Source organism: Gaeumannomyces tritici (assembly GCF_000145635.1).
Source record: "Gaeumannomyces tritici R3-111a-1 unplaced genomic scaffold supercont2.2, whole genome shotgun sequence".
NCBI lineage: Eukaryota > Fungi > Ascomycota > Sordariomycetes > Magnaporthales > Magnaporthaceae > Gaeumannomyces > Gaeumannomyces tritici.
Window position 1 is genome coordinate 4,169,985 of NW_008804546.1, and position 25,078 is coordinate 4,195,062.

At 60.7% G+C, this 25,078-nt stretch overlaps 8 protein-coding genes across 8 annotated transcripts in view; 5 read left to right on the top strand and 3 right to left on the bottom strand.

The window, feature by feature from the left end:
* The window catches only part of GGTG_03958 (peptidyl-prolyl cis-trans isomerase H), a gene marked incomplete at both ends in the record, with an annotated part of 1,677 nt that extends 1,231 nt beyond the window's left edge, over positions 1-446 (bottom strand). The window contains one exon of the mRNA XM_009221745.1: positions 345-446. Coding sequence (XP_009220009.1) covers positions 345-446 — 102 coding nt within the window. The remainder of the gene's footprint in view (positions 1-344) is intronic.
* A 4,299-nt stretch (positions 447-4,745) lies between these two features.
* On the top strand, positions 4,746-7,900 carry GGTG_03959 (RING-8 protein). Its single transcript, XM_009221746.1, has 2 exons — positions 4,746-5,485; positions 5,648-7,900. The coding sequence occupies exons 1-2, from the start codon at positions 5,226-5,228 to the stop codon at positions 6,822-6,824; spliced, it is 1,437 nt and encodes a 478-aa protein (XP_009220010.1). The 5' UTR covers positions 4,746-5,225; the 3' UTR covers positions 6,825-7,900.
* On the bottom strand, positions 7,351-9,235 carry GGTG_03960 (hypothetical protein). Its single transcript, XM_009221747.1, has one exon. The coding sequence runs from the start codon at positions 9,048-9,050 to the stop codon at positions 7,791-7,793; it is 1,260 nt and encodes a 419-aa protein (XP_009220011.1). The 5' UTR covers positions 9,051-9,235; the 3' UTR covers positions 7,351-7,790.
* Positions 9,236-9,405: 170 nt separating this feature from the next.
* GGTG_03961 (hypothetical protein) lies at positions 9,406-15,155 on the top strand. The gene is made up of 2 exons (XM_009221748.1): positions 9,406-9,959; positions 10,060-15,155. The coding sequence occupies exons 1-2, from the start codon at positions 9,651-9,653 to the stop codon at positions 14,956-14,958; spliced, it is 5,208 nt and encodes a 1,735-aa protein (XP_009220012.1). The 5' UTR covers positions 9,406-9,650; the 3' UTR covers positions 14,959-15,155.
* Positions 15,156-15,203: 48 nt separating this feature from the next.
* Positions 15,204-16,663, top strand: GGTG_03962 (hypothetical protein). Its single transcript, XM_009221749.1, has one exon. The coding sequence runs from the start codon at positions 15,327-15,329 to the stop codon at positions 16,314-16,316; it is 990 nt and encodes a 329-aa protein (XP_009220013.1). The 5' UTR covers positions 15,204-15,326; the 3' UTR covers positions 16,317-16,663.
* Positions 16,589-18,491, top strand: GGTG_03963 (actl6a protein). The gene is made up of 2 exons (XM_009221750.1): positions 16,589-16,751; positions 16,859-18,491. Exons 1-2 carry the CDS (start codon positions 16,697-16,699, stop codon positions 18,364-18,366), a joined length of 1,563 nt encoding a protein of 520 aa, XP_009220014.1. The 5' UTR covers positions 16,589-16,696; the 3' UTR covers positions 18,367-18,491.
* A 234-nt stretch (positions 18,492-18,725) lies between these two features.
* GGTG_03964 (kelch repeat protein) lies at positions 18,726-22,024 on the bottom strand. The gene is made up of 2 exons (XM_009221751.1): positions 20,822-22,024; positions 18,726-20,709 (listed from the first exon to the last, which is right to left on the bottom strand). The coding sequence occupies exons 1-2, from the start codon at positions 21,604-21,606 to the stop codon at positions 19,125-19,127; spliced, it is 2,370 nt and encodes a 789-aa protein (XP_009220015.1). The 5' UTR covers positions 21,607-22,024; the 3' UTR covers positions 18,726-19,124.
* A 403-nt stretch (positions 22,025-22,427) lies between these two features.
* On the top strand, positions 22,428-25,033 carry GGTG_03965 (WD repeat-containing protein slp1). The gene has a single exon (XM_009221752.1). It carries the CDS (start codon positions 22,666-22,668, stop codon positions 24,457-24,459), a length of 1,794 nt encoding a protein of 597 aa, XP_009220016.1. The 5' UTR covers positions 22,428-22,665; the 3' UTR covers positions 24,460-25,033.
* The last annotated feature ends 45 nt before the right edge of the window (positions 25,034-25,078 follow it).

Sequence of the window (25,078 nt, forward strand, 5' to 3'; positions counted from 1 at the left end):
GGTTGCTTATTAGTTCTTTTTTTCTTCTTCTCTAGAGAAGCAGCAGACAAAGATTAGTCCTCACCTCCAAGCGTCATGTCGAAAAAGACGCTGTGGGTGGCATGGTTCATCAGTCTTGATCATCTTTTCCTTTTTACCACATGGGAGACGAGCTCTTGTGCCACGCATGCATCCCGGCTTCGGGACGAGATCTTCCTGGTGCTGGAGGCGTGCTCTTACAGAGGGTTTCCCGACTCGGGAAGCTGGGTGGGCGCCATCTTTCCTCTTTAGCTCCCCTCGGGGGTTATAAGATGCACAACAAAGGGTGGGGGTGGGATCTAAAGCAGGCTCGGCCAGCGGGTTACGACAGGGTCGGCGAAGATGGTGGTGTGCAGCGCGCGTGCAGCAGTCCCATCCATGTAAACGCGTCGACGCTGGGCTGCAGCCCGCAAGAGGGCGTTCGACATGGAATTGGCAAAAGACTGCCCCACTCCGGGTGTGGGGCATGCAAAAAAGAACAAAAGAAAAACCGCCCGGGTTCGGGTCTAGCCGCCAGCCGAAACGTCGTCCGATTCCGACTCCGGCTCCGGACCGGCAGATCTGGGCTCTCTCTGACTCCCATCTTTGCTGCCGGAGCCGATACCTGGGCTTCATGGCCGCCACGCCTTGCCGTGGGACCTCGGTCTGACACATGTCGGCGTCAACCCACCCCCGGGCCATGACATTCACTTGCCTCGCCATCTCACAGCCCAGGCTACCACAGCCGTAAGCACTAGGAGCGGAGATAGCATTTATTTGACAAGATAACCCCGATACTGCTGACTTGGCGCCGACCGAGGAAACAAACCCTAAAATAGCCCAAGAAAAAAAACAATTCCATTTACAAAACTATAGGTAAGACGCCCGGTTAAAGCTACCTGGAGGCTGTGTGCATCAATACTTGGACAACAAGCGATAGCATATGTCCTGTGACTGATAGAGCCACCCATCACTTTGCCCAATCGCCCGACGGCGCCGACATGGTGTGTTTTCGATGTCCAAACGGCAGAGCCCAGACGAGTCCACCACGAGAAAGCGGGCGTTTTCCGGTGCGTGCGGAGATTACTCGGGAGTAAGATGCAGCGACAGCCGTATCCTGGTTTGGTCTGAACCCGATCGCGGCCGATAATCCCCGCCCCACGGCCACCGAGCCGCGCCTACCCAGCATTGGATGGATAACCCTTCCTGCCTCGTTTCGAGGGTGCCCGTTGAGCTCGGCCAGACTCGCCCTCTGCTCCAGGGCTATGTGGGGTGCCCCCGGACTGCCATGGCAGGCAAGGCGCCGGCAGTCTCGAAACGGCTGTTTACCCTCCTTCCCCATGCTGCCCGGGAATACGGCGTCATGGTTAACAACTTTCTTTTTTTTGTTTACTTGCCGCGGTGCCATGTGGATGACAGTCCCCGATGTCCAATGCCGTTTCCCCCGCCCCCCACCTGCTCGCCTGGCCGGGTTGAAGACGCGGAATAGCTGTGGCTTAGACACTGTAGGCGCACCCACCCGCCGCCCCGCGCCTATTAGAACGGCGCACCTGGCCTCAAGGTCAAGCCAAGCCTCTCGGCATGGTCGGAATGGCAAGAGGCGCGATGAGGGGGCGGTGCCGATGACGGCAACTATGTGCTGTCTAGGCCTTGGGCGCCTCCATGCTGGCCGCGTCAGGAGACGGGGGCGTGGTGGCACATGATTCCTAATAAGTCAAAACTCTACCAGTGCAAGCACAGCAGGAAGCGTCTATCGGTGTGATTGGTTGCGCATCAATTGGCCGAGCCGAGCTCTGGACGTTGTGGCTCCTCCCGTATTTTGTCCGCTGTTGGTGTCAGAATTGGGGATCCGTTGTGTTGGTCAATAGATTCCCCTTTCATTGAGTCTCCGCGGGCGCCGACCAGCTCCCCCGGATGTGTTTTGGAGTGTGTGAAAAGGATTCTCGGACGGCCCCTTGAAAAAAAAAACGCGGTACCAGCTGGCTGGGACCCCGAATGCCTTGGCTACTCCGCCGGGGGGTTTTTGCGAGCAAGGAAGGCGGGTTGCTCGGGCGCCGCCAAAACGAATAATCCCGTTTCGGTGCAAGTCAACCGGGCCCCGCCGGTTACCATGAGAAACACGCTGAGAAAGATGCATGGCTGCGATACCTAGACCTGCGCACGCCGCAGTGGAACTCGATCCGGCCCATCTCGGCTCCATGTTGCTGGACCACCAGCACGCACCTGCGCCTATCCGTGCGTCCCGTGGGCCAGAGTTTAATGGACGCGAGGAAATTGGAAGGCAAACAGAGAAAAGGAGGAAGCAAAAAAGCGATTACGACTCGAGTGACACAAGCTCAACTTTTTTTCTTTTTTTTTCTTTTTTCACTCGCCCCATCTCCCTACGTCGACCTAACTGCGGGAGCGAAGTGCGGCAGCGACTCGTGTCCGAGACCAAAGACAGGACGTGCAAGAAACATGATATGGACAAGCTGTCAGTTCGTCCCGCCCCCGCTGGCAGATCCCAGCACCGGGCCGGCACTGTCTGGACGCGGCGGCCGCCCCACGCCTCTAGTAGCACCTGTTTGCTTGGAGTTATGAACTAAAGGCGCCTAGTAGGCACTTGGACGTCGGAGTGGCCGTGGAAGTGAGCAGAGAGAGCCTCGCCCAGGAGGAGATGGACTAGATTATGTAGAAGAAGGGAAAGGGGCAATAACCTCCATACCAGCACGGTCTGGACCTTGTAGCGGTTGGCCCTCGGACCCCGACTCGTCCATTAAAAAGCGCATAGCCTCTCACGCGAGCAGTCGACGCACGGGCATGTTGGAGACACGGACCACGACGAATGAATCGGGCTTCTGGGACAACCTTCCTGGTGGCCCCCCTAGCCCACGCTGGCTGCCGGACAAACAGCCGACGCGAACTGACAACGGACGAACAAGCCGAGCACGCTTGCCTAGCCACGGGCGCTTCCCCGGGAGCGATCCGCCTACAACAAGCCTCGCCCGGACAGGCGGCATCCTCGTACGGCATTCCGAGGTACCCGGAAGACCAGGCTCATAGCCGATGGCAAAGAAAAAAAGGGAAGAACAGGATGAGGTGAGACGGAAAAAGGCTTTTTGGGCTTCCATGCCGCCGGTTACGCATAGAAATGGTCTGGAGGAAAGTCAAGCTGGTATGAAATCAAATCAGAGTCTGTGCAATCATGACCGTAACTTAACGACCACAGCATCAGCAACAGAACCACACTAGTAACTAACAATCGCAAGGAGCCAAGCGTGGCTTTGCCCTGCCGCGTGTGGGGGCGTGTGTGTTGTGTGCTGGCATCCAGTCAGGGACCTTGACATTGATGCCCACACCACGGGCGGACAGCTTCCACTTCCACATGCCAGGGCCCTTCGCGGATTCCGGTTTCTTGCAACCAACAAGCACTCAAAGCAGCCGGGCGGGACCAGCTTTAGCCGCCGCTGCGAACGCAAATCGCAGCCACGGCAGATCCCCACACGCTTGGTTTTTGTTTATTTATTTGTTTTTCTTCCTGCTGGTTGCGCACAAGAGCTGACAGTACTTGGGCCGCTCCTCTCGGCCGTGTCGGCCGCGCCTTGTCGTATTCGCACGAGGGTTTAGTTTTGTGTATTTGGAACAAAGCGTCTCCATCCATGGCATTCCGTTTTGGGCAGGCAATCGACAATTATTTGTATCAGCAGCTGCATGGGTGCGAGGCTGTGACGCCGCCGCCCCGCTTCTGCTGTGTCTTGCACCAGAAGGAGGCAGCGGACGGACAGCCAACCCAGCTCAGCCCTGGGCCGTCATTGCGTTACAGTTGTTTTGTTTCTTTGTGATGCTCACTCAGCCCACCACGAGATGCGGCAGCAGCAGTCGTCGCGCCGTGCACAGTGTCTGATGCTACTGGCGCCGTCACAGCCTCCATGTCGAGATGGCGAATCGTCGTCTGCCGGGACCCGGCCAAGTGAGTCCGAGTTGCATTGGTGACCATCACAAATCGTGGGTGCGACGCCGTCTTACCTGGCCGTGGAGAGGGCGCTTGACGGTGACATGGTCCGGCCAAACCGAGAGCGAAAAAAGACGTGGACCGGCTCCCAAAACCACGCGTCGTCGTGGACTCTGGCTTTTTAGCTAGGCCCGATAGCGCAGCCACCTCGGGACCACTTCCACAATTTTTTTCCTCCCCCCATGGACGCAGAGGAGGAGAGGGGTCGCCATAGCTCGTCTCCAGCCGGCTGCATGGCTCCTACTGCTTGCAGGCAAAGCCGGACAGGCGCGAAAAGGTTAGAGGGTATCCCAGCTGTGCCTCCGTCATCCGCCCCCTCTTTTCCGCCCAAAATCCCCACCCGTCCTGGAGGAGCGCTCTGGAGTTCAATGGACTGGACCCAGACCCGGACCGGGGGCCGCCACTTTTGCAACTCGCTCCTCCTCCCCTCCCACCGTGTGTGTGTGTGTGTGCCTTCCAACCCTTCCTGGCGACCTTGCGCAGTGACCCACGCCTGGTCCGATTCCAAAAAATCCAGAGGACATGACATGCTCCGCCCCCTGTCAACCTTCTCTCACTCTTGGCTGCCACACTGTAGCAATTAGGTCTTGGCCGCACCCACCCACACCTCCACCTGCCCAATCCGCGGGCGCCCCCAGCGGGCACTCTGCGCCGTTTGCTCCCTTTTTTTAACCAGAGACCCCCAGCCCCAGGCCAGCCAGCCAGCCAGCCAGCCTTTCTCCACACATGCACCCCGTCCGCCAACCCGACCAGGCCTCCTCCCTCTCTTTTTACCTCTTCGTCCCTCCAAACCAGTCCAGTCCGAGTCCTTTGCTTTGCTTGCGCGCCCGGACCGATCCGCGGAAGCATCATAGTTCTGCACAGCGGATTGCTCAAGTCTTTTTATTTTATTTTAAAATTGATCATTTAGTCGACTGGTCCGCTTTTCTATCTTTTCTTTCTTTTTCCCCTTCATTTTTCTGCATTTTTGCTTTTGTCACTCTTGCGCCCTGCCGCTCCCTGTTTTGCCTTGTCCTGGATGCGATAGGGCCGCCCGCGGCTGCGATACCTTGGCCAGGCCTGATTACGCACCCGTTCCAATCCAGCACCCCCCTCTGGGGCCGCCGGATTCATCGACGACAATCATCCACCGATGTCTTCCTAAAACGAAGCCCATCTCCTCGAGCCTTCTTCCGCCGTCTTCCGTCGATCGCTTCGTGTCTCTCCTACTAGCCTGCTTGGTAATCCTACCGCCACCATGGCTTTGATCAATGCCGCTGTCCTGGACGGCGTGCGCATGGTCGTCCGACAGGCCGCCGACACTCTCTCCTCGACGCCCTCTTCCGGTCCTGCGCCCACGTCTGGGACCACCACCACCTCGCCTGCGCCGCCGTCCGATACGTCCGCCAACTCGAATCCTAACAGCCCGGGTGGCAATACGGGCAACAACGGCAACGGGAACTCCCCGCTGCTCTTCTTTGTTGCCCTCGGCTTCGGAGTTGTGTTTACGAATCTCTGGTAAGTTAGACAATTGCCTTTATTTTTTTTTATCATGTCGTGCAGATGGCGTCGTCATGTCGCGCCGCATGCTCATTTGACTCGGATCCTTTTGAGAATGCCCGGCTGGGGCCATATGATGCGTAGAAGCCCCAAAGTCTAATTGCCGTGCGACCTACACAGGATCATAGTGGGCGTCAAGTACTGCTTCCGCTACAATGCCAGGAATCGCCAAATGCGCGTAAACGAGGACGGGGAGCCCATCACCCTGGAGAACATGCCGAGGCCTCATCGCCGCCGTCGTGAGAAGAAGCTCATGACAATGGACGAGGTGAACGAGAAGTTCCCCATGCAAAAATACAAGAGCTGGGTAGCCTCGCGTGCACACGAGGGCCTCTCGACACGCGGTGGTGTTGATGTACCCCCGAGCCGCCCAGGGAGTGTGAGATCCGTTCAGGGAGTCATCCCCGACCTGGCGTCCAAGGAGCGATCCTCGACCGAAGAGAGGCCAACGACCAGCGCCGCCAAGCCGAAGACCGAAGTCGATAGCACTGCAAACCCCGAGACGCAGAGCACACCCACGAACGCTGCGGCAGACCCAGACCCGAAAACAGACAGCACCAAGACCGGGCCGGCGCACTCTGATTCGGCGGTCGCTCAGCCGAACGCTGCGAGGCCCTCGGAGTCCGAGGAGGATGACGAACATATCAACGCTGCTCTTCCCCCGGAGTTCATGACTTCGGGAGACACGTGCGCCATCTGCATCGACTCTCTTGACGACGACGAGGACGTGCGCGGTCTGACTTGCGGCCACGCATTCCACGCTGTCTGCGTCGATCCTTGGTTGACAAGCAGGCGCGCCTGCTGCCCCCTCTGCAAGGCCGACTACTACACACCCAAGCCGCGCCCAGCAGCTCCCGAGACTGGCGCCGAAAACCCCGCCACCGGCGTCATCACCGTGGTGCTGCCCGAAAACGGGAGGAGATCCAACAGGCAGTCTAGGTCGCAGAGCACCTGGATGTCCTTCCGAAGCCGAGGCCGCAGCAACACCAACGGCAACAGCACCTCTGCCCAGCCCCAGAGGCGCCAGAGCGCAGCTCAAGCCAACACAAACTCGGACAGCACGCCTCGCTCCGGAGGCATCCTTTCTCGGTTCCGTCCGGCTGCGCCGACCGCGGCAGCCCAACAGTCTCTGACAGAGACCCCTGCCCCTTCACAGCCTCAGGGGCAGAATGGCGGATTCTTGAGCAGCATGAGGCTGCCCTTTGGGCGGAGGCAGCAGCAGCAAGCATCAGATGCTACTACTGCTTCTGTCACGCCCTCGCAACTCGAGGCAGGACCTACGACGCAGGCCAGGTAGAACAGGCCGGGAGGATGATTGGATTATAACTACTGAGCATCTTTATCTTTTGAATCTTGAATCCCTCACCGCGAACCTTTTTGACTGTTGTCTAATACCAGAGAATGCCGCTGGGAAACCTAGAGAGTCTGTTGCTTATTGGTGGCCGGATATTTATCTTCCTCTCCCCGTCATCCTCACCGGATCACACAAGACACGACCTTCACATTGACCCTGGAGAAGTGCGCTGTATTCTGTCTGAAACTCTCATTACCCCCCTTGGATCCACGTATCAGTGCTTATCTAGCATTGGAGATACTTGGAGGACCTGCTAGGTTTGGGGGTACTGTTGTTCGCAACACCTCTGCCTATATACTGACCATCAGACTTTCCTGCCACTTTCGTCGATATGTCGCTGTGGAATAAAGGTTACTCATGTATGCCTTTCAAACCTCCGAGCTGGGACCTAGCTATTCTTCATGGTGTTACAATCGCATACACTCCCCCATCTTGTTACGTGCCCAATTTAGCCGGATGCATGCCAAAAGAGGAGCGAAAAATATTCTTGTATATCTATTCTCTATCTTATCACCTCACCTTGTATTACCTATTTCCTATTATTATCATCGCGTCTCGTGTTACATATTTCCTATTTTTATCTCATCGTTTCGGGTCCTGCGTCTTGTGCGAGTATATGTGCCTGTGCGTTTTGTGTTTCTCATCTTTGGCAGGTCGGAGGACGGTTGGAGTGGGATGGAGTCTGGGAGGGAGGAGCGATAGACAGCCGGACAAGGTAGGTATCCCACTAGATTCATTATTCTGATATACCGTCGGCGGTAGCGGGGCCCTTATCTCCGGAGGTCGGGTGAATGTTTGCAGTAACACATGTGGAAATTTTGTATGCAAAGAAAAAGAGGACGAGGGAAACATCTAGCCCTGCCGATAGAAAGGAGGCCCAGTAGAGATGGGCGAAGCAAGCAACGCACCTCACAAGTATTTCCCCGCTTGGAACCGGCCGCCAAAGTCGGCCGCCTGCTTCATCAGGTCCCGGCGCTGGGCGCCCGTGATGCGCCCGCCGACGGCCATGTCCTTGTCGCGGTCGAAGGCGCGCTTGCTCGGGTCGTCCTCCTCCTCCTTGGCCTTGCCCTTCTTTGCGTCGCCGCCGCCGCCTGGCCTCTTGCCCTCCTTGAGGGCGGCCTGGTGCTCCTCGTACATGCTCCTGCCGCGCGTCTGCTCCGTGTACAGGCGGATGGCGGCCTCGCGGGTCTCGTCGCTCTCGCCCTTGAGGAGCCTGCCGCCGCCGGTCCGCTCGTCGACAATGTCGGCCGTGGCGCGTGATAGCACGCGCTCGGCGCGCTGCTGCGCCGTCTCGACCCACATGCTGCCCAGGCCCTGGTTGGAGTTGACAGAGGCGGCGGCCGCGGCGCGGCCGGTGGCGAAGCCGCGCGCCCTGATCTTGGTCGGGTCGGCGTCCCTGGCCTCCGTCGGGGGCGGCGGCACCACCATCCACTCGTCGCGTTGGACCTTGGGCCTCTCCTCCTGCTCCACCAAGGCCCCGTCGTGCTTCCGCCGCGCGTACCCGACGCCGGCCATGTGGACGGGGTCCTTTCTGCGGTGTCGCTCCTCGTTGCGCCGGGCGGCTCTGCTGTCGGCCGGGGCTGGGCCGTAGTCGTCGTCGTCGTCGTCATCGTCGTCGTCTGAGCCGTCCTGCTCTTCTCCCTCCGGCGGGCCTTGGCGGGGGCCGTAGCTGTCGTCCGAGTCGGATTCTGGGTCCTCTGACGGCCGCTCTGACAGGTCCGCCGGCGGCGCTGCCGGCCCCATGACGGGCCTTGGCGCGGCGGTGGGTTGCGGTCGCTGGGCTGGCGGCGCCGTAGGCCCTGTGCCCCCGTCGCAATCGCCGCCATTGGCTGGTGCCCGAGATGGCGGCATGCTGGGGCCTACCGCAGCCCTGGGCGCTGGTGCCGGCGACGGGCGACGCGGGCCGGGGGGCGGCGCATCTGGGCGCGCGGCTGTCGCGGGAGGAGGAGCGGCCGTTTTTGGCGGCGGCGCGGCGGGGCCGGTGTCGTCGTCCGAGTCGTCCGAGTCGTCGTTGTCGCCCCAGTCCAGCGCGATCTCGTCGTCGTTTGTGGCGCCGGCGCCGGCGCGACGGGACGTCTTGGGAGGGGGCGGCTGGGGAGCGGTGGCGTCGTGGTCGTCGCGCTTCCGCTTCGAGAGGTGGGGCGGCATCTGGGGCCCGATTGACGACATGGCGTCGGCGGTGCTGTAGTTGCGACCGCAGAGGATATTTCCGCCGTAGTGTGATTGATGGAGTGGTGGTGTGGGGTTTTGTGGTGGCGGGAGACGTTGGTGAAGCAGCGCGGCTTGCTCGCAGTCTCGTCCTCGTTTCCAACTGATTGTATATTATAGGTCATGGGTTTCTCTCAATGGACGGGAGCTTCGCGTTGGTGATGGGTGATGGCGTGGAGGAGCTGCGGTACAGGGGTGGGTCCCCTGCAGCGTCGCCTGCGTAATGGTTGGGGCTTGGGATTGGCCGCAAAAACCACACCCCAGCGCGTGCAGCTCAGGCTTAGCTGGAGGTTGCTTGCCTGCCCGCCTCGGCCTCGCTCTGCGTGCGCTATACCAACTAGTCAGCCCCCTCCAGCCGTGCGCGCCCAAGAGACAGACACCACACATCGAGCGCTGTCTACGCACCAACAGCCGAGATTGCTACCCTCCCCAGCCCAACGCTGCCAGACTGCCAGTAGCTCCGACCATGCGCGCGCCCGCAGCGGAGCGATAAGCCCTGGTCCTGCTGTTTTTGCCCGCGGCTAGCTGAGACGGCCGCCACGACATGGAACCGGCTCTGCAATGGCCGACCAGTCCGAGCCCGAACGGAGCCCTGCCGCCGACGGCAGCTCCAGCGATGAGGAGACGGTGAAGGATGCTGGCGAGGGCGGCCACCTGGCGGAGCTGCTCGCCGAGGAGAGGGAGCAGGCCAGATACGAGCAGCCCCCTGCCCCCGTGGGCAATGGCGCCGCTGCCCATCGCTATCACGCGCTGCTCGAGGCCCAGCACGAGGCTCCGTCCGACGATGGGTCGGCCGACGGCCTGCCCAGAAGAGTCGCCAGTCCTGTCGACTCCCTGCTCTCGGTCCCTGGTGCCTCCCCGTCCGTCCAGGTATGTTGGGGGCCGCGACTCCCGCCACGCATCATCCGTCTGGCTGGTACGTTTCCTTGGCCCTCGCTGACCAGTCGGGCCGTGCTCGGGTTGGCAATAGGGATCCGTCTTGTCGTCGCCGACCAGCAGTGTCCTCCGCTCCGCTGCCTCGAGGCCCGCGATTGGCAGCCCCAGCCCTTCCTTCAGGCCCTTCGACCGTCGGTTCCAGTCCCGGATCGCCTCACCGAGCGGCCTCACCCCGCGCCCTTCCTCGCCCGGCTTCCTCTCGCCCCACAGTCGCAATGTCTCCCTGAACAGCCAGTTCGTGCTGGACCAAGCCGAGACCGAGACCTCGTCGCCGCCCTGGGAGGTCGTGCGCTGGACCAAACTCAGGAAGCTGACCGGCCAGGCCTTCTCCGAGGCCGGCAAGAGGAACTTTGGCGCGCCGACCTGCCTCGCCGTGTCGGCGTCCATCGTATTGGGCACGTCCAAGGGCATAATATTAATGTTTGATTACAACCAGAACCTCAAGATGATCATTGGACCTGGCACCAAAGCCGTCGAGTCGGGCGCCATTACTTCCATCGCCGTGTCGGCAGACCACACCACCATCGGCGGCGGCCACGCCGACGGCACCATCTTCACCTGGGACACGTCCCGGGCGTCCCGGCCCTTTCTCCATATCCCGCCCCTGACCCCCGCGCAGCTGCAGAACCGCACCGCCGACGGGCACGTGCCCAACGTCTCCATCACACACCTCGGCTTCTTGGGCACGAGGCACACGGCACTCGTGTCCTCCGACGACAGGGGCATGGCCTTTGCGCATCTGGCAACTAGGGGCACTGGACCCCTGGGCCGCACAGTCAGGACCTCCCGCATCTTGGGTCGATACCCGGGGTCGAAGCCGCCCCCTGGGAAGCCGCTCAAGCCCAGCACAGTCCTGGCCTTTGCACCCCTCCCGCTGGCCAACATCGACCGCGCCACCGACTCGATGGGCTTGACGGCCATGCTGACTCCTTACCTCCTGGTCATCGTCTCTACGACCCCCGTCGCGCAGACCCAGCACAAATCTCCCAGGCCCAAGGAGGTGACGCCACACAGCGCCATGAGCGGATGCCTCGCTTGGTTCCCCGCCGTCAAGCTCAAGGTGCCCGACCCCAAGACGGGCAGCCAGACGTCCAAGGTGAAGCTAGTGTACTGCTGGTCCAACGTCCTGACCGTCTTGGACGTGGACGAAATCCCGTCCGAGACCAAGGACAAGCCGCCCAGCCTCAGCTTCAGGGCACGGAGCAGATGGAAGTGCGAAGAGGCCATCGTTGCTGTCCAGTGGCTCAGCCGGTCCGTTCTCACCGTCTTGACCATCACGCAACGCCTCATTGTGCTCGAGGACCAGACCATGCGCATGACGGACGGGTTCGACCTGCTTAATAAGCACATCTACCACGCAGACTTGTTCTCGAAGCAGCTCTACTCGCTGGTTGAGCAGCACGACGAGGATGACACGACCATGCATGGCGTCGTCGCCGACTGCTTCTCCATGAGCTTCAAGGCGTACAAGGGGCGCATCTTCCTCATGGGGTTCAACGACGTGTCCATTGGCGCCCTGTCCAACTGGGCGGACCGGCTCATTGCGCTGATGGAGCATGGGGACTACATTGCTGCCATCCAGCTTGCCACATCATACTACACTGGCGACTCGGACAAGCTCACCATTGGCCTGCCCGACGACGCAAAACTACGGCACGACATGGTGCGGGAGAAGCTGATGGAGATCATTTCTGCGTCTCTAAAGTACGCCTTTGGCCAACGCAAGAAGAAGGCGGCTGGGGCCAGCAACCACCACCTTCGCGAGCTCGCCAAGACGTGCTTCATTGCCTGCCAGAGCGTTGGGGACACCGATTTTCTGTTCGAAGACATGTACGAGTGGTACCAAGACGCCGAGACCGAGGGCATCTTTCTCGAAACGTTGGAGCCCTGTATTCTGGACAAGTCCATCCGCTCCGTACCGCCTACGGTTGTCAAGGCCATGGTGACGCATTTTGTGAGCCAGGGGCTTGAGAGCCGGCTCGAAGAGGTCCTTTGCCACATGGACACGGCCACCCTAGACCTTGACCAGGTCACTCTGCTGTGCAAGCAGCATAACCTATACGATGCCCTGATATACGTCTGGAACCAGGCCATGTTTGACTTTATAACTCCACTCACGGATCTCTTGGCGCTGCTGCTCCCGCTGATGAAGAAGGGAGAGTACGCGCCGTCGGGCGAGCCCATGGAAGAGATCTATGCGGTGAACGTGCTCAAGATGTTTCCCTACCTTTCATACGCCCTCACGGGGCGTGTCTATCCCACCGAGGATCCGATGCCAAACCCGGTCGTCCAGCAGGCCAAGGCAGAGATATACTGGTTTCTCTTCTCTGGCAAGAGCATTACCTGGCCGAAAGGAAGCACGCACCGTCTCACAACGAGACCAGATCTACCACAGGAACCACCCTTCCCCTACCTGCGCATGATCCTCAAGTACAACGCACCGGACTTTCTCAGCTGCCTGAACGAGGCCTTCGAGGACTCATTCCTGAACGACTCGCCCGACAAGACACTGAACGGAAGCGCCGGCAAGGAGCTGTCCGAAGAGCAGGTGTTCGGCTCCACAGTTGACCGGCAATACATCGTCTCGATTCTCACCGAAATCATGAACCCCGCCGACTTTTCTCTCGAAGACACGATATACCTCGACATGTTCATCTCCCGTAACCTGCCGAAATACCCACAGTATCTCCTGCTTCCCGGCTCGACGCTCACCAACGTCCTGACAGGGCTCTGCAACTACCCCGGAGAGGACTTGGCCGACGACGCGCAGCTTAGTGCCGAGTATCTACTCTCGGTGTACCACCCACCTGACATTTCATCACTCATCCCGCTTCTCAAGAAAGCGGGCTTCTACCGTGTGCTCAAACGCATCTACAGGACGGACCAGCAGTACGGGCGGCTGATCAGAACGTACTTTGAAGACCCATCGGATAGGGATGAGGTCTTTGAGTGCATCTCTGACTGCCTGCGCTCTCAGACTGGCGCTACAGGGCGCCTAACAAAACGACAGCTCCAAGATGTGCACGAAGTGGTGAAGGAGTACGCACGAGACCTGGTAGAGCTGGATCCGGGACGCGCAGCATCGGCGGTGGAGGCGGGCGCGCCGGAGCTGCACCGCCACCTCCTGGCATCTGTGGAAGACGAACCAGGGCTGCAACACGCCTACCTAAGAACGATACTGGAGCCCGGGAGGCAGCGGTCCGACCGTGGAGATGGTCAAGAAGAGGCGCTGCCTGCCGAGGAAATGCTCAGGCAAGGAGGCAGTGGCGCGGCGGCGGACAGGGACCTGATCGAGCAGTATATTCGGCTGATGTGCCAGTTCGAGCCTGCTCACGTGTCCGACTACGTGGGGCTGGTGCAGTCGACCAATCTCCGGCTGGAGACGTTGCTGCCCACGATGGAGGAGATGGGGGTCATCGACGCGGCCATCGTGTTGATGGCTCGCGAGGGGCAGATCCCCCAGGCCATGGAGCGCCTGATCAAACACCTGCAAACACTGGAGTCGGCTTTTAGGGGCCTGCTCTCCGGAGCTGCATCTTCGCCGATAGATCAGGCCAGAACTCTCAACGGCGATTATGCGTCTGTGAGCGACCTGCACGAGTCTGCAGAGGGGCTCATGGACGCTGCTAGGAAGTACGTCTACGTTGGCATCTGGCTTTGTCAGGGGCAGACAAAGATGGCGGCACGGGGCAAGCAAAAGGCGGCGACCGATGAACTCTCACCGGAGGAGTCCATGTGGCTAAGTCTAGTAAACGCCTCGGTGCACATGACGCAATCGATCTCCTCTCTTGTGCCCGACACTGCTCCCTTGGTACAAGGCGGCGGGGGAGGTGGGCAGGAGGACGGGGCTGGGCGTCAGACACTGGACACGGATAAACTCGTCGGGTTCCTCCGCTCACTTGTACAGCACACGTTCACAGCGCTGCTTACTGCGACGTCTACACCCACAGCAGGTGTTGGCGGCGCCAATGCTTCGAAGCCCGGGGCCCCTGGCGCAGCGGCGACGGCGGGCAACAATATCAGAAGATCCTCGACCGCGCCCGGGAACAACCTCTCGTTTCTGCGCATCCTCCGTGCGTTCCTGACGCAGGCTGCGGCGAGCTCGCCGAGTCTGGCGGAGTTGCGTGGCGTGTTGGCCTCCATCTTCTCGGCATACGCGTATGAAGAGTCCATACTGCGGCTGTCGGGCCGGCTACTGGAGCGCAGCCTGTTCTCAAGCGTCTCGCACGCCGTGGCGCTCCGGCAGCGCGGCTGGAGACCCCGCGGCTCGACTTGCGAGGCGTGTGGGCGACGGGTCACGGGGCCCGGAGTAGCGGGCTCCAGCGTGCTCGAAGCCTGGGAGGAGCGCGAGGAGAGGGAGGCGATCAGGCGAGATCTGAAGAGGAAGGCGCTCGCCATGGCCGCTGGAGCGGCGGGTTCTAACGGCGACGGCAGCGGAGTCGGCATAAGCGTGGGAGACTTGGACGGGGGCGGGACCGGCGCCAGCACCAGCAGCAGTTATGCATACTTTAACACGGACCACGCTGCAGATGTGAGCGCGGCAGGCGGTGGCAAGGGCAAAGGCAAGGCGGCGGAGCCGGCACGGCCGCGCGGAGAGTTCCAGGTCCGTGATGAGCCCGAGGGCGACGCTGGGGCTGCGGCGGCGGGTCAGGGGGAAGCTGGTGACGATTCCGCCGCGGCGAGGGGCTTTGCCACGCCCAGCCCCACGGTCGGCACCAAGCCCGCGGCGGTGTTCGGCCCCAGCAGGGGCGGCAGGCGAGAGAAGGACCAGCCGTTGGGGCCGCTCGTGGTGTTGGCCTGCCGGCACATCTACCACCAGTCCTGTCTCGACGCGCTGCATGACGACGCCGGCGGCAGCAGAGAAACCGAGGACGAGGAGTTCCCAGGCAGTCGGGGCGTATTCAAGCGATACAGATGTCCCATTGACGGCTAAGGAAGGAAAGGGGTTGTGAGGGGGGGGGGAGCATATTCCCATGACAAAACATTACCGCTAAATGCACACAAAATAACGCCAGCGTTGGCAATTGCATAGACAGATATCGGCGCTTCTAATATTCATATTTAGCCTTGAGTGTTTTATAGACTGCAACATGGTGCATCAGTCGAATTCCATGGCAGCTTCAGGGGTCGCCTCAGGGGCACGAAGCTTATCGGCTAGTGCCTTTAATCGCCGATTTGGACCCACCAGATGAACCGCTCCCGCCGTGGAGCACCACAACGGATTCTCGAGGTTGGATTTGTGACAAGATACCCCAGGACCGCGCTTGATTCACACCCAGCGCACATGCAGCAGCCTTCGACATGACAACGAGCTCAGAAGAAGACGAGGACCAGTACCCCACCCAGCTCGGCGGCCAGTCGGACGACGATGAGGTGAACTTTGCCTACTCGTCCACCGAGACCAGCGACGGCGGCAACGGCTCCGGAGACGACGACGCCGACAACGACGGCGATGACGACGACGACGAGGCGCCACGGCCCCCGCCGCCCTTCCAGCACAACTTCGCGCCGCCCTTCTACGGCCGCCCGCCGACGCCGCTGCCCCCGTCGCCGTCGCTGACGTCTCTGCTGCGGCCGTCGCGGCCGACCACCCCGGACGCGTCCGACGACGAGCAGCCCGAGAACCCGGTGCCGCGGGCGACCCCCCAGGTGCCGACGTACGAGTACTACGGCTTCGTGCTGTACCTGCTCTCGTCGCTCGCCTTCCTCATGTACCTGCTGTGGAGCTACCTGCCCAGCCCGTTCCTGCACGCGCTGGGCATCTACTACTACCCCAACCGCTGGTGGAGCCTGGCCGTGCCCAGCTCCATCGTCATGTCGCTGGTCTACGTCTACGTGGCGCTGGCGAGCTACAACCTCGAGGTGCTGACGCTGCCGCTGCGCTCGCTCGAGACGGTCGTCGACTCGGCCGGCAAGGTCGCCGTCGTCGACGCGCGCGGCAGGATCAAGGGGCTGAACAGGGACCGGGTTGCAGCGGCGGCGGCGGCGGCTGCGGGCGGAGGAGGGGTCTCGGGAGCGGGAGCGGGAGCGGCGGCGACGACGGCAGCGGCGAGGAGCAGCAGGAAGCAACAGGACAAGGCGGACGGCGCAGCTACGGCGGCGGCGCCAGGGCCTGGCAGGAGGAGGAAAAGCACAATTGGCCTGCCGGGGCCTGGCGAGCTGGACTGGAGGAACATCTGGAACATTGGCACCGACGCCGTCATGGACGTGCCGTTGGCCGGAGTTTGTGAGATTTTGTACGGGTACGGGTACGACGACCACGGCGATGACGCGCTGGGGTATGCACAATAGTAGCAACACGGTCGGTCGTTTTGCTTGACTGCGAGCCGCAAGCGCTCTTTTTGCAGCGTGGACATCTACCACCTACACCTATACCCAATCTGATATTTGTCCTGGGCGGTGCGCAAGCCACACATGCGCAAGGAGCTGGCAAGAGCTCCCGCCACAGTGCGCGTCAAGCCACATATTTGACGCGACTTCGAAAATCCCAAATTGAGGAAGCGCCGCCCACTCCACTCCACTTGATCTTCTGGGGGCCTGGAATGGGAGGGAGCTTGGACAGCCAAAGCAGTGCAAAGCAAACAGTACCACCGCCACCATAACCAAGCAACGATTTAGCTCACACCCCAGACCACACATAGCATCATCTCCAAGACACCAACAACACAATCATGGCACAACAGCCATTGTCGTCGGCCGTCCAGCCGACAGACATCTACGGAGGAGGTTTGTGCGAGCGGCCCGGCTGGCCTCGACCCCATTGCGCGCGCGCCATTCGCAAGCTACGCCCCGTTCGAGCGCTAACCATTGGGCCACGGCGGCAATGACGACAGATGAGGTCTCCGCCCTCGTCCTCGACCCGGGCTACTGCAGCACACGCGCCGGCTTTGCGGGCGAGGACGTGCCCAAGTCGGTCCTGCCCTCCTTCTACGGCCACGTCGGCGGCCGCGACATCTTCGGCGACGAGGTCATGATAGCCCGCGAAGGGTTCGAGGTCCGCAACTACATGGGCCGCGACAGCGTGGTCGAGAACTGGGACGTGGCCCCGCGCCTGTGGGAGCACATGCTGGTCAAGCGCCTGCAGCCCGACCGCGCGCACCTGCTCGGCCGCACACCCGCCATCGCCAAGCCCAAGCCCGTCGACGCCCCCGCCGCCAACGGCAACGGCGAGAAGCCCGCAGACGGCGAGGGCGACGTCGCCATGGACGACGCGGCAGCAGGCGCCGCCGCCGCCGCCGCCGCCGCCGCCGAAGCGGAGGCGGAGTCTAGTGAGGACATGTTGGAGACAGCCCTGGGCGAGAACCCGCTGCTGATGACGGAGGCACCTTGGAACCCGACCAAGGCGCGCGAGAAGGCCATCGAGATCGCCATGGAGGGCTGGGGCGTGCCCGCCTTTTGGCTGACCAAGACGCCCGCGCTGGCCGCCTTCGCCGCCGGAAAGGCCACGGCCCTGATCGTAGACGTAGGTGGCGCCAACGCCAGCGTGGTGGCGGTGCACGACGGCATGGTCCTCAAGCGCTCCATCCAGCACTCCCCCATCGGCTCGGGCCTGTGGGTCTCGGGCCAGATCCGGTCCATGTGGGACGCGCAGGACCCGCCCGTCAAGCCGGCGCCGCACTTCCTGGTGGAGAACAAGACGCCCGTCGACGCCGGCGCCGAGGCCAATGCGAGGCTGCGGACGTTCCCCTTCGACGTCTCTCCCTCGTTCCGCGCCTACGAGGACGAGCGCCTGATGACCGAGTTCAAGGAGTCGGTCGTCGAGGTCTGGCGCGGCCCCCAGAAGCTGGCGGCCCCGACGGTCGAGGACTATGTGCGCTCCCAGCCCGGCCGCGTGTTCGAGATGCCCGACGGGTCCAACCAGATGTGGCGCGAGCAGCGCTACAAGGTCACCGAGGGCATGTGGGATGAGGCGGCCGCCTACGGGACCCAGGCCTCGGCACCGGCAGCCGCCGCACCGGCGCCGACGCCGGCAGGAGGAAGTGAGGATTCGAAACCGGCGCCGGCGGCGGGCACCAAGCCCATGACCATCCCAGACCTGATCCGCGCCTCGCTCAACGGCGTCGACCCGGACTTGCGGGGCGCGTTCCTGGGCGCCGTGGTGGTGACGGGCAGCTCTACCCTCTTCAACGGCTTCAACGACCGGCTCAACGCCGAGCTGATGGCCATGTACCCTTCGGCACGCGTTAAGCTGCACGCCGCGGGCCTAACGAGCGAGCGCCGCTTCGGCGCCTGGATCGGCGGCAGCATCCTCGCCAGTCTCGGCACCTTCCACCAGATGTGGATCTCCCGCAAGGAGTACGAGGAGAACGGGCCCGGCATCGTCGAGAAGCGGTGCAAGTAGTAGCACGCGCGCGCCTTGGGGATGGTCCGTCCCCCATTTCTCCCGAGGAACTGATGCCCTCTCTGATGTATGAGTCCCGCGGATAAAAGAGATAAAAGGAAAGAGACAAAAAAAAGAAAAGAGAGACAAAAAAAGAAAAGAGAGAAAGAAAAAAGAATGGCGTATGGCGTTGGCCAGATGGCGGAGGTATTGCTGTCTGATGTGTCAAGAAAGGCTTTTATTTAATGTTATAATATGCGTATTTTGTCCCATCATGTGATGCTTAACTTATGTTCTACCATGCCCGCCCCTGGCTGACTTCTACGATTGAACCCGAACAGGCTCTCACTACAAGGATACACTTTACATCATATTGAAAATTCAGGACATGACATTCAGCATGTTAAAAGGTCTAAGCGGTCAAATTATCGTTCCCAGGTCGCTTTTTGTTTCCATCGTGTAGCATAGCCATATCTCCTCGCGTGACCAACAATAACAAAAAAAAAATACCCAGAGTAGTACGCAACTAAATCCATGGACAATCACCTCGCGACTATGGTGGTCGAGCAGGGCAAAAAGAAAAAACCAACCGCGGGACGTCGAGTCCAAACAGAGTCCCGATACCAAGTCTATCGCTACAGCACACCTAGAAAACGATGCTAGAAAAAAAAAGAAGTAGAAGAGGATGATCCGCCAAAAGTCAACAAAAAGCAGCGCATCCCCCATCCAGAAAAACAGACCCACATAGCAACAAAAGAATACAAGTCCCACATGACGCCCTAGTTCAGCTCCATGCCATCGTCGTCATCGGCCTCGGACTCGAGCATCTGGGATGGCTGGCTGCTCATGCTCTCCTTGCGCCGCGTGAGGGCACCGGGCCCCTCGGCGGCGAGTGCGGCCGAGCCGACAAACATGTCGAGCTCCTCGCCGCCGATGACGCGGCCCTCCATGTCGATCTCTTGCGACAGCTCAACCAGTGCGCTGCGCGGGAGGCGAAGGAAGCCCGACGTGCGCACTATGCGACCCCAGTGCGTCATGCAGTAGGTCGCCGCCCGCTTGCGCAGCCACTCCTCATCCGCCAGCCCCGCCCGGTACCAGATAATGCAGGCGTGGTCCACGTCGAGCTCCTTGGCTAGCCGGTTCACACACAGGAGCCGCAGGTGCGGGATCCCGTAGATGTTGGACATGACCAGCAGGCCCGCAATGTCTGACAGATCCGTCGTGGCCCCGCCTCCGTCGCCCGCCCCTTCATCGTCGGGACTCGGGTCGATCCTGTCTGTGTAAAGGTAGTACAGAAAAGCCCGGACCACGCTGTAGGGCTCAGGGATGTGCATCTTGCGCGTGTGGAACTCGGCCATTTGGGACGCCCAGAGCCTCCGGAAATGTGGCCAGCGCGCCTGCAGTATGAGCCGATGTACATGGATCGGCGGCGACGTCGACGCGTCGGGCGACAGCCAAGTGTCCTCGCCCCCCGCCATGGAACGGTCGCCGGGCCGCACGAGCGCAGAGCCCAACACGTCGTCGTCGTCGCAGTCGGCCGAGAGCGCCGTCACCATAAAGTCCGTCCCACTGCCAGCCTCGGGCGGCATGTTGAAGAGCGTGGCCAGGTCCGCGCCCAGACCCCTAGAGGGCTGCTCCACTATGCGAATCCTGGACGATGGCCGGCTCATCTCGGTGCTCCGTGGCTCAGGGGTCAGAGTGTTACCCAAAAACCCATACCGCCGCAGGTCGATCTCCATGATGTCACTGAGGTACTCCTCGAGCCCGTTGTTTCCTAGGTCGAGGGAGCCCTGGTCCGTCGGGCAACCGAGCAGCCACGCCTTTGTGCCGTCCTCGTTGAGCGTGCAATAGTGCCACCGGTAGCCAGCCTTGAAGATCTCTCTGCCCTCTGCCAGCTTCTGCCACCTAAGCGAGTGCAAGTCCAGGGCCGACAGTGAACAGTCCTTGGACGCGATAGTGGCCGCCGGCGTCACAAAGTCGAGGAGCGTGCCGGATGAGTAGACGTGGAAGTGGTATCCAGTGCCCTGCTCGGGCACATTCGGCCCGGACAGGAACTTGAGCGACGAGATGGTACCAGGTGCTGTGGGGGCGTAGGACTTGATCTGGAAGGACGGTGGGTTGACCTGCGCCGTCCTCGAGTTGGCCGCATATCCAGACGTCCCAACGACTGGGGACTGCGCCATGGAGGAGTACGCAGATGGCCGCGACGAGTGACTGACGCGGCCGGTCATGGATGACCGGTCGAAGGTGCCAACCTGTGGGGGCGTCTCGAAAGCTGGGTTGCCCTTCAGGTCAAGCCACCAGAGGTCGCTGACTCTGTTCATCTCCTCGCTGAGTCCGCCAAACACCCACACTCGATCTCCCCTACATTACCCGGGGGCAAGAATCCATTAGCAGGGGTGAGGGCGATGGTCAAGTGCCTAAGTGCCTGGATGCGGCCAAAAGGGATAAAAATGACGCATGTGAAACCACTCACCAAATGTATGCGCTGTGGTCGAATCGCGACACAAAACGCCACGACCTCGACCAGGTAAACGTCCTGAGGTCAAGAAAGCATATATCATCAAGAACATAGTTATCGTGGCCCGTTATGCCTCCGACGATGAACAGCTTGTCCTCGTGGAGGATGGCGGCGTGGCGCGCCCGGCCCTTGGGAATGGGGCCGGTGCATTGAGGTTGAGTCCAGTGCGCCGTCTTCAGATCGAATACTATCAGGTCCGAGAGGTAGGTGCGGTGCTCGTTCTCGCCACCAAAGACAAGCAACCGGTCGCCTTTGTAGAGGGTGGCAGTGTGTCCCATCCGCACACCGGGTATGTCGCCGTAGTTGTCGACCAGCGACCACTGTAGGCTGGCAAGGTCCAGGCGCAGGACATGGTTGTAGACCTCGTCCGTGTACTGATCGAATCCGCCGAAAGCATAGATCTGGTTGTTCCCGCAGTAGGTGACCGAGGCGTTGACGAGGCAGGCGGGCCTGTTTCCGAGGGTGCGCGTAACCTTGGGCCGGTACCCGTCAGGAAGGCCCCTGTTCTTGAGAGGCGAGTTCGTCATGACGAAGGTGTTATTGGACGAGGCCGACGACGGCGCGGAGCCGGCGGACTGGTTATTACCGAGCGAGGCCGACGACGATGGGGTGGAGGATGCGAAGCCGGCGGGCGGTGGCTGCGGGGTTCCGGCGTTGCTGCTGCCGGCACCGCCTCCGAAGAGGGACTGGGCTGCCGGGGTCGATGCCGAGGATCCGGCAGGGGTGGCGGGCTGCGTCATGCTGAGTAGGTTTGCGGTGTACTAGGCCTTCATCTCGCGGTGAGGTGATGGGGAAGAACCCCGGGCGCTGTTCGAAAGTGGCCCTCTTCAGGGGATAAGGGCGGCCCGGTGAGGAGGAGTGGCGTCGTTTGGGTCGTTTGGGTCGTTTGGGGGCTGACCTGATAGGAGGAGGTGGTGCGGCTAGGCTGGGTGGGAAATAATCAGGAGCAGGGGGACGCAGGCGAAGACGGAAACCAGGACGAAACCAAGACCAACCAGTGGCAGCGAGAATGGAGACCAAATTGTGAAGCAGCGGGCCTTGGATGGGATGGAATGGGCAGCCAAAAGGCAGACGTTGGTGCAGTCAATCGATAATAAATCCAAGGCCTCCTTTCTTGGATGGAATGGCTTTGCGACCCGAAGCCAGCACAGAGCTTGCTAGTACTCGGTGAAGGAGATGCAGCGCCCTGCAGGCCCCCCAGGCGACCGCCAGGCTTTTTTTCTGGCTGTCTGTCCAACCATGAGCGCTAGACGGTCTCGCAACGCTAAGGTGGGGAGGTGGACATGCCGCTTAACCTAATTTGGATCCATTTCGGCTGCGTCCGGTGCACTGGCCAGTAGCCCTTGCGTCCACTCTTCGCTCCAGCGAGTCCCACCTTCACCTGACGCAACTCCATCAGTGGTTGCCTTTTCAACCTGCCTGCAGCCTCCCAAATCCGGAAATTCTGAGCTGGTCTCCGTTGTCGTGTCAACCCGCGCACGAGCCACTCGAGTAAACAAATGGGTTAAAAGAGTGCCGTCAAGCTCGATGAACCGTTCCTTCTTTCACCATCTCACCATCTCACCAACAAACTCTCCTCTTGCTCTTCTCTCTGCACAGGCAGACTTCTCCCGCTAGCTTCGACAAAGCAACTGAATCTCATACCAACCCAAAAACCGAAGAGACCTACACACAACACAAGCCTCGACTTATAACAGCCGCTCCCTCCCACCTGTGACTTCTATCAAGACCAGCTCGAGGCATAAGGCATCGATTGCTTCATCCTTACAAGATATCTTGCTTGGAGCAGCTCGCTGAAGATGGCCACCGCCACTGTTTCTACCCCGTTGAAGTCCCACACCGGGCTCTTCTCCTCCCGCACCGCTGGCGGACGCATGCCCCTCACCCCCTCGCCCCGCCAGCGTCACTCAAACCAGAACATTGCCTCATCCCCCTACACCCCAGAGCGCCGGGACTCCTGTCATGATGCATTCAAGGCCCCCGCCCGGTCAACATACGGCGGCAACCTGACCGCACACCTGACCAAGGCCGCCTCACACCGTGACTCTCCCAAATCCAACATTGCCCGTGGCGTTTCGACTCCCCGCAGGGCCCTGGAGCTTGGTGTCTCGGACTTCACCCTGACTGGTACCGGTGTGCACAACAAGACCCCTGGCAGCAACAAACACAAGAAGGCGATCAGGCAGAAGGTTGCCAAGACTACGGTCAACTATGCCGGTGACCGCTTCATTCCTGACCGCGCTGCCAGCTCCGCCATCTCCCACGGTGGGTCTGGCAAGCTGGACCGCGCAGAGCGGAGGCCCAAGAGCAGCTCCACCGTTGAGAGCTCAGGTGTTCTGTCCTCGGCTGCCGATGAGGCCATCGCCGCCCTGGAGGCGCTGAACATTGGTGACGATGAGGAGCCTGAGACCTACTCGAGGCCTTCCCCCAACACTGCCGCCTACCAGGACTCCCTCGCCAACGCATGTGGCGTCAGCCTCAACACCCGTATCCTGCAGTTCAAGCCCGCGCCTCCTGAGTCGTCCAAGCCCATCGACTTCCGCCAGCAGTACAACAGGCCCCTCAGGGCAGCCAGCTCGAACCAGGCCCAGTCAAGGCGCCGCATTGCCACCGCCCCTGAGCGTGTCCTGGACGCCCCTGGCCTGATCGACGACTACTACCTGAACCTGCTCGACTGGAGCTCTGGCAACCAGGTCGCCATTGGCCTGGAGCGCAACGTCTATGTTTGGTCTGCGGATGAGGGTTCGGTCAGCTGCCTCCTGGAGACGAGCCCCGACACCTACGTCAGCAGTGTCAAGTGGTCGGCTGATGGCGCCTACGTCGGTGTCGGCATGGGTACCGGCGAGGTTCAGATCTGGGATGTTGCTGAGAGCCAGAAGGTGCGCAGCATGTTCGGCCACGACACCCGCGTCTCGGTCATGGGCTGGAACAAGCACCTGCTGTCGACGGGCGCCCGTAGCGGCCTCGTCTACAACCACGATGTCCGCATCGCCGAGCACAAGGTGGCCGAGCTCGTCTCGCACACCTCCGAGGTATGCGGTCTTGAGTGGCGCTCTGACGGTGCCCAGCTTGCCACCGGCGGCAACGACAACCTGGTTTCCATCTGGGACGCCCGCTCCCTGTCGGTGCCAAAGTTCACCAAGACCAACCACAAGGCTGCCGTCAAGGCCCTGGCTTGGTGCCCCTGGAACATGAACCTCCTGGCCACGGGCGGCGGCTCGTACGACCGTCACATCCACTTCTGGAACTCGACCTCGGGTGCCCGCGTCAACAGCATCGACACCGGCTCGCAGGTTACCAGCCTCCGCTGGAGCCCGCACTACCGCGAGATCGTCAGCTCGAGCGGCTTCCCCGACAACTCGCTCAGCATCTGGAGCTACCCGACCCTTGTCCGCACCGTTGAGATCCCTGCCCACGAAAGCCGCGTCCTGCACAGCTGCCTCAGCCCCGACGGCCAGATGCTCGCCACGGCTGCCGCCGACGAGAGCCTCAAGTTCTGGAAGATCTTCGAGAAGAAGCCCGCTGGCAGCGCTGCGACCGGCCTCGGCGCCTCGAGCAAGGCCGACATGGTCAAGCAGATGACCATCCGTTAATAAAAGACGAAACACCCAACACTCGATAGCACCCACCCATTTTGTCAAGTACAACTTGAGGAATTAGCAACCAGACGGTAAGTATAAATATGTCACGGTTATTGTTCCTGGCAATCTCGGTTTTATATGGGCAGGGGCTCGGCGTCCAGGTCTGGGTATCAATATCGATCCCATCATCGTCTTTGGTCCGTTTCAAGCGCGGCGTTGGTTGAGTCTTCCAAAGGATACCCCCTTTTGTTAATCCCTCTCACAAACGACGACAACGAGGAATTTGTTGTGGCATGAAATGGGCAGATTGTTCACGCAGGGACGAAAGAAAGAGCTGGGCACGTTCAGGAGTTTTGATTCCATCTTTGTTTTTCTTGTTTTCACAGCATGTTTGCTCAGCAGGTTGGCCATTGAGCATGGGTCAGGCACGGAGTTTGGGTTGGCAGGTTTTGCATGTAACTCTTTGGTAATTCTGGGATAGGACGAGGAAATAAGCATATGGATGTATATATCCGTGCTCTCTTGATCATTATTGATATTTAAATTCTCGTGATTCACTGGAATGCGAACAAAGACAATCGCCCAACGCTTCAGCATCAACCGAACTATCCAAGAATCGTTCAACTGTTGT